Source organism: Sinocyclocheilus rhinocerous, unplaced genomic scaffold (genome assembly GCF_001515625.1).
Source record: "Sinocyclocheilus rhinocerous isolate Xijiao unplaced genomic scaffold, SAMN03320098_v1.1 scaffold1012, whole genome shotgun sequence".
NCBI classification, from domain to species: Eukaryota; Metazoa; Chordata; class Actinopteri; order Cypriniformes; family Cyprinidae; genus Sinocyclocheilus; species Sinocyclocheilus rhinocerous.
This window is the reverse complement of record NW_015640039.1, coordinates 680,599-688,460: the sequence shown is the minus strand read 5'-3', so window position 1 is coordinate 688,460 and position 7,862 is coordinate 680,599. Positions and strand designations below refer to the sequence as shown.

The window sequence follows — 7,862 nt, the reverse complement described above, 5'->3', positions numbered from 1 at the left end:
CCTCATTGGCGTACTCTCTCTCTCGTTCTCTGCTTTTCTCCAGGCAACAGATGAGAGAGAGTGATGCAGATGATTTGTATTAGCAATGATTTCAGCAGTAGCTGCCTGCCTGCAAGTCAGTGGTCACTTCCTCTCTGATGCACATTGTGTAGATATATACACAGTATCTAGGTTTCTTTCAGCCAGTGTGGCTTGTACTTTCTTTCTGAGTGTGTGTGTGTGTGTTTCTCCATACGTGTGTGGGAGGGTAAGGGTAGCATTCCATCTTCTATATTTCCACTTGTTACATAACTGAGTTGAGAGGAGTGGTAGAGAGGCCTCGGTAGGAAACAAAGAGTCCGGCCGATCTGCTCAACTGCTCTCTTCTCTGCTTATTCTTTTCCATACAAACCACTGCAGGAAGTGGTGTATCTTGACCGGCAAACTTCAGTATACATTTCTGAATTTCAGAGGTATCCAGGAGCTTACTAGCAGGATCATTCCAATGTGTGTGGCCAAGGTAAACCTCTGTGTAATGGCCAAGTGCAAAATTGTACTTGAGAACAGCTCTTTCTAGTAACAGAACTCAGGATCATGTTGACTCTGTCCTGACTTGGACCCAACTCTCTACTCAGTCTTGACTTGGACTCGAATGAGCTGGTCTGGACTACAACACTGGACAAGTGACCCCTAAAGGAAAGGCAGGGGCCCTGGAGAGCCACTGTCCTGTAGAGTTAGCTCCAACTTGCCTCAAAACAGCTGCCTGGAAGTTTCCAATATACCTAGTAAGACCTTGATTAGCTGGTTCAAGAGTGTTTAAGTGGTGTTGGAGATAAACTCTGCCAGACAGTGGCACCTCTGGACACCTCTGCCCTAAGGTGTTTTGTCAGGAGTTGTACCCTATAACTTAAAAGTGTCATATGCATTTCAAATCTTTGTGCCACTGTGCTTGACCCTTTTGGTCATTCATTTCATGACCATTTCAACTGGATTTGTTGCTCTCAAGTTTAACCCAACCCAAAGCTAGGGTAGTTATCAGGTGAGGACAACAAGGAATGTTGTGGCCACATCACTCTCAGAAAAAAAACAGTGCACAAATTGTACCTTTAGCTTGTCGGGGCATTACCCTCAAAGGTACACATTAGCACCCTATCTAACCTAAAAAGGCAAATGTTATTACTTCAAGGTATACTCAAGGTACTAATGTGAACTCTTTGACGGTACTGCCCCAGTGTCAGGTAGTTCTACTCCAAAAAAGTACAATTTCAGCATTTTTTCCCTGACAGTTATAATGTTAGGGGCCTGCAAAGTTACTCTATTGTATAGCATAGTCATTGGGTGATAGAAGTGACTCGCCCATAAAAATTTTGTCCCAGGGCTCAATGTAGTATTTGCAATGACATTGTCGCAAACCAGATGGCAGTTGAGTCACTGAACCCACTGATTTTTGTTAAAAGTGATTTCATTGTTTAGACTTCAACTTTATTCTACTCAAAACCCAGGTTTTACTGATTCCCCAAAATGTACATGTGAGGTGTTTGGCTTTGTCGGGAAATTTACTTTACTTTTTTTGTTGGGAAATTTTTACTTTTAACTCTGTTTAACTAACTCTTTTCATGCAGTGAATTTTGTACTCTCCGAAATGCAAACTTTTCCAAATGGGGCCATATAAAAAATAAAAACTCATATTTTAGCTGAAAACATAATGAAATTAACCAAAATATGCAACTTTGTAACCGATTGTTCCGATTTTGTAGAAATAAATTTATGTGGGCACAATCTAAGTTACCTAGAGTTTTAACAGAGTAATCATAATTTACATTTGATGTACCCATGCCTTGTCCACTTAATTCCAGGATGAAAGGTTCTGCTATGACAACATATCTTCACTAATGATTATTCCATTTAAATGATCTGAAATAACTGGATGAAATGACATTAGATTAACTGTTCTGTTGCCGACTGGCCAGGCATAGCCTGTGTCTGGGGCTGGGTAAGGATACATCGCTGTCATTATGTGTAGAATCACATCTCAGTGTGATGGATTTCTGTATGGGTTGATTCTCTGACAGGGCTGCACATAGCCTGTAATCAATAGCAGTATAGTACGTTACAGTTCAATAATTGCCGGATGTGGGTGTGTGAAGCCAGAGAGCGCTGGAGCGGAACCATCAAGCCAAACACTGTAACCATTGGTAGCTCTACATTCTATCACACTCTATCACTCTACACATTGTCATTTCTTAAGTTGCCCTGGGGATAGTGTGCCATACTGTAATTTAACACCCAGACATGTACTCTGGCATTGTTACGTATCATTGTCAAAATAATCCATAGAAATCCATCAGACTGCTTTATTCCTTTTAAGATGAAGGGTTTGCCAATTTCCACATACAAAAACGGTCAAATGCAATACAGACTTGTTTTATCTGAATTATAAGGGTTTAACAATGCTGTCCAATTACAATTTCCGCTGTTTAATAAAATCTATTCATATAAATATTTATTGTTGCAGACTTGGGTGGTGTAGAAAGTCACCAGACCGAGAAACCCAGGGTGGTCTGTGAGCGTTTTCCGCCACTCGAGACAATACACGATACGCCCCTCACATGTCATTCCTCTCATTTTGAGCACGGAACAATGCCGGCGATTCAGACATTCCTCAGTGCGCCTCTGAAGCACGCGTTCTCCTTCATTCGCATACATTAACGCATAGAGAGACCGTGACAGGGTCTCGTGCAGAGTCTCTAAGGACGCACGCGTGTCACTCAATGAGCAGTGACATAAAAAGAACGTACGAGGAGGCTTTTACGCACAACATTTGCACGAACTTTAAAGCAGCTTAAAGATGATCCGCTGGTCTTAAATGGTTTAAGGTGGTCTCCCAGTCTGGACTTTTCCGTCCTGATCTGTTGAAAAGTGCCTAAAACCAGCCAACAGATCACGCTGGGAGAACGGACAAGGTTTAAACAGTTTTTCTCAGCAGGGTTGAGTCAATAAAATATTTCTGGCGGTAAAAGATAAGCCGTTGTCATCGCGAAAAAAGTGATCCGCCGTGCGTAAAAAGCAGCCATTTAGTTCCTAGGTGCGCTATGGTAACATTGAGTGCCACAGAATGTCCCGGCTGTCTCCAGCCACGTGGACCGCTCACAACAACAACAACATGTTAAGTCCTGTCCTCCCTGATGCACTCAACCCACCCCCACTAACAAAACTCCGCGCGCCGTCCTCGCCGCGTCTCTCTCTGGCCCCGCACCAGCACCTCTCCATCTCGCCGTACCATTAGACTACCGAAGGAGGGGCCGCTCGGATGACGGTCCCGCGGAGGGGAGGGTACGAGAGGCGGGACCAAAGTCTTCCCCGCTTCTCGGCGCTGGCGAGTCCGGGACTAGGGCTGGAGAGATCGCCGGGGAGCATCGTCACCACTCCTGCACGGAGCCTCGCCTGGCCGAATACTGCACAGTGCACACGTCGGGATTGCAAAACATTCCTGAGAAATATACCTGCTATTTATGGCATGTGGCTGGTAACTTTACTCCTGCTGTATTCTTTTCAAGAAGGTATGTGGTCAGTTTATTTTTTTGCTGCTTTTTTACTTATAAGAATGTTGAAATAAAACGTCACAATTTATTAAATTAAATTAAGTGGAAATGTGTGTGCACAAAAATCGCGCTGTAAAGTTTATTGAATAGATATTCCGCGTTATTTTATTGCACGCTCACATATCTGGATTTCAGGAAGTTTCTTTCGCTCCGAAACTAATACAACTTCGTTCAAAAATGTTTTTAGTTGCTTAAAATGTGGAAAATTATTTCTCTAGTCGGTGATTAACCACGAACAGGAGATTACGAGGCTGTGGGATCTGCATGTTCCCGTGCGCAAAGATGGGGGAGATAGCATGATTTGTATGCAAGATTTGAATATGCTGTTGAGTTATGAATATGTAGAACGGGATCAGATTTTGCATCGGTCGTGTGCATTTACCATACACTTTTGGCCTTCTGTACTTTGCTGGGTGGGAAAAGTAGAGTTGGTCAGTGAGGTGTGAATTTGTTTGCGCTTGGTGTACTTTTTTACTGGGCTCGAAAAAGAATGTAAATTTCCTAGGATTTGAATATGTCTGTTCGTTGTTTAAAGTAACATGCTGCTGTATGCCTTTAGGGAAAAGAATAATAGGTATTTTGTAATAAAAGTGCATGTTTTTGTGGTAGAGGATGAATATATCTGCATATATCCTGAGAAAAATAGAATGGCATATGCAGCCTCATTTCCAATTAGCACTGGTGCAATTAGTGGTCCTCCATTTTCTATGCCAACAGATTCCTGGTTTGTCTGTGCTGATGGTGGGTTTGATAAGGCACATTTGAATTTGTATAAATTCAAAACGAAGATGTGGTTTATTGTAATCATAATTAAGGTTATTTATTTGCTCATTCTGTTAGTTTTACGCATCAATTTCTGTCATGATGTCTCCTCAACAATTTTGTTTTTGACACCTCACAACATATATACCCCTCCTTCCCTCACCCTCCAGCCTTGGAGATATGCTTTCAGTTTTTGCTCATATTTTTTTTTCCTAAAATTATCTTGCAACATATTTCTGGATCAAACCACTTTTCAAACGTGTGCGCCTATTTTGGAGTTTTCTTTATCTGATATTTCTTTGTCAAGTATGGATTTTTATTTACCCACAGACAGCTCAAATGTAAATGCTTTGCCTGGTTTTACAGTGCTTGAGTTTAGATGCTTTAGAATTGAGAAGGCATTTTTATTTTTTATATATATATTTTAATTTACAATGTCATTTGTTCGGGGATGTAAGGTCAGAATTATTCTCTCTCTCCCAGTGTGTGTGTGTGTGTGTGTGTGTGAGAGAGAGAGAGAGAGAGAGGGTTTGTGAAAGAGAACTGTGGTGTGTATTAATGTGTGTTTGTGTATGTTTGTGTGTGTTCTTGTATGGGGGAGGAAGGGTGCAGTAGGGCGTAAAGTGCGTAAAAAATGGGATACGGAGGTCACAAACAAATTATTATTATTTTTTTTGCCATATTTTCTTTTTTATTTTCTAGTGCTCATAGTTTATATTGTGTTTTCTGTAATGTTCACAATATATTTCTTATCTTGTATCTTGAGACCTGATGACACGGTCGATAGGAGATGTAAAACGCACATCAATTATCATACATGCATATGCATTAGGACTGCGTATTTTTCCGAGAGGGCCGCGCCTCCATCTTTTCCACTTTCAAGGAATGTAGAAACATTTCCCCTTAAAAAACCTTTTCCCCACATTTACCGAAATAATTGTATGTTTTTACAATAACACATTTTAGTCGTTTTTGGTTAGGAATTATCAGTCATTTTAAATGTATTATTATGCATTATTGTGACCCGGGCAAGTTGTAGCATATTACCCCCCTGCCTTCACACCTGAACCCCGGTCTGGGAAACCAGATCCAGGGTAAATTGCCGTCTCGAGGGTCAGCTTGTCTTTTTATGGAAATGCAACTAACTGAAATGAAAAAGGCACCGAGGGATGCTGCAGTAATGTTTGTGGAAATTTCCATTGTTATTTGCATGGGAGTTATAATTTGTTTAAAAATAATATATATACTATAATGTAATATATACTATTATTATTAACAATAAAAACAATAATAGCAAATAGCTATTTTTATTAAACTGATTAATAATGTCATAGTTTATTGGAGTTGTTTTTATCGTGTTGGCTTTATATGGAATATGGAATATATATATTTTTTTTTAGAGTTCATTCATGTTACTAACCAGATGTTAATAACCACTCCGTGTGATAGATCTCAAATCTGTTAAGAATATCAAACAACATGTTTTAACAAATATCTGTTTATCTTTATTAATTTTATTTATGACATATTTGCTTAATAGGGTATTTAATAATGAATAAAGGGGCAGTGTGTGTTCGCGTGTGTGTATATGTGTCTGTCCAATATTTATTTTAAGGATCAGCAGTCCTCAGGTCGTCAAATTTGTGTGGTGGCTGCAATATTATCCCGTCTGATCCGATTTTCTGAACATTTGCCTAAATTAAAATGTGATTGGAAGGAGCTTGCCACGTCAGACCTTTTTAGAGTGAAACATATTAATAATAATAATAACATACATATTTATGTCTAACATCAACAATAACAGAAATATGTGAACATTAAAAAAAATAATAATAATTTGCCCACTTTTATGCGTTTTCACCTCCAAACTGCTCGCAATGTCAAACCTGCTCCTCACATCAGGACACCTCTATCCCACCCGGTCTCCCCCTCATAGAAATATGCAAAATTGGTTTCCTTTCTCCTCCCCGTCAAATCCCCTGTTCTTCCCAGCTGCGCAATTAGTAGGAGATCTGCCGCATCCCCCACTCCAAAAGTAAATCAGGTCATTGGCCATAAGGACTCCATTTATCTCTCTCTCTCTTTCTCTCTCTCTCTCTCTCTCTCTCTCTCTCTCTGTGGATCTATCTATCTCTCTGTTTCGTTATAATCGTCATATACACGTTTTCCTCTTCTGGTTTATGTAATTTGCCGGGAGACACATTGCGTTCATTATAATACGATATATCCTGTATAAAAATAAAGAGTAAAGCCTTGTGTGACAGCAGCATGAGTCACAGTTATAAACACACGTTACTCTCATAAACTGTAGTAATCTGTACTTGAACTTTTCGTCTGCTTGAGAATGAGATGGTTTAGACTGAACAGGTTTGTCCCATCAGTGTTTTTTCTTTCTTTATTCTCCCACGAATTATGACTGTCCTGAATTGATTTTTAAAACCCAAACTGTTCCTATCTAAATATTTTCCCTCATTTAATAGTCCAATATACACTTTTTTTTAAACATACAAAGAAAAAAAAAGTTTTAGAAAAGTTTCACAAAGTATGTATTTCATTCCTGTGCCCGTGGGAAACATCACAAAATTGCTTTGTTGGTCAAGAAATTTTAAAACAATTTTAAGTCACGAATCACGATTGTATATTATAGGGAAATGTGGGGGGAAATACATGATAATCAACGAATATCAGTCCATGTTTATTTTTAATTTGTGTGTTTTTAATAATAGACTCTATGTATTAAATATAAGCTTTTAGCTGTATGTTTATTATGGCATGTTTTACATGTTTCCTTTTATGGAATTAAACAGCTCTGTGACTGTTTACACCAGACATGCAAACTATCCATATAAACTCTAGACAGTCTGAACGTTGTGTAAAATAGCCTACATCACTTTCAGACCCTTCAAACGCCGAAGAAAATTGACTATATACTGATTTGCTTAAAACGTCTCTAATAGGAAAGACATAAATAGTTAACTAGTGATTAGCATTCTCATTAACTGTATGGAAAAGACTAGCCTATAGCGTCAACATTCAGGTAAACGTCTTTTATGCGTTCAGCGGCCCGAATGTGGTGGTGTATTGCAGCACTCAGGTGTAGGCCTAGTGTGTGTGTGTGTGTGTAAAACTTTAATATTTTATTATATGTTGATATAGTATGCTAATTTACAAATTAAAATCACACCCCGCCGCTCCACCTGCCATTTCAGATGAAGTACGGTCAAAATAAAAATCTACGTGTCACTCAGGCGTTCCGCTTCGACAGGTGACCGCTGTTCTCCTTTCAGAGCTCGTGTGCCGGTGAGTTAAGCGCGTGAGCAAACACTCCTCGCCTCCGGAGCACCTGCTGCACGCTGCGCGTCGGGGCCACTTGTCCAACCAATCGGACACCATGCGCAAGGCAACAGATCTGGAGAGTCAGAATCATGTAACATCCTGTGTCAGGGCGCAAATTATGATTTGACTTACCTATTTAAAATATGGATCCTCCAATCAATATGAAATCAATCAGGGATGGAG

At 39.7% G+C, this 7,862-nt stretch overlaps 1 protein-coding gene across 1 annotated transcript in view; it reads left to right on the top strand.

The window, feature by feature from the left end:
• The first annotated feature begins 3,289 nt into the window (after positions 1 to 3,289).
• The window catches only part of LOC107752281 (Down syndrome cell adhesion molecule-like protein 1 homolog), a 155,334-nt gene continuing 150,761 nt past the window's right edge, over positions 3,290 to 7,862 (top strand). Inside the window, exon 1 of the mRNA XM_016568217.1 lies at positions 3,290 to 3,539. Coding sequence (XP_016423703.1) covers positions 3,290 to 3,539 — 250 coding nt within the window. The remainder of the gene's footprint in view (positions 3,540 to 7,862) is intronic.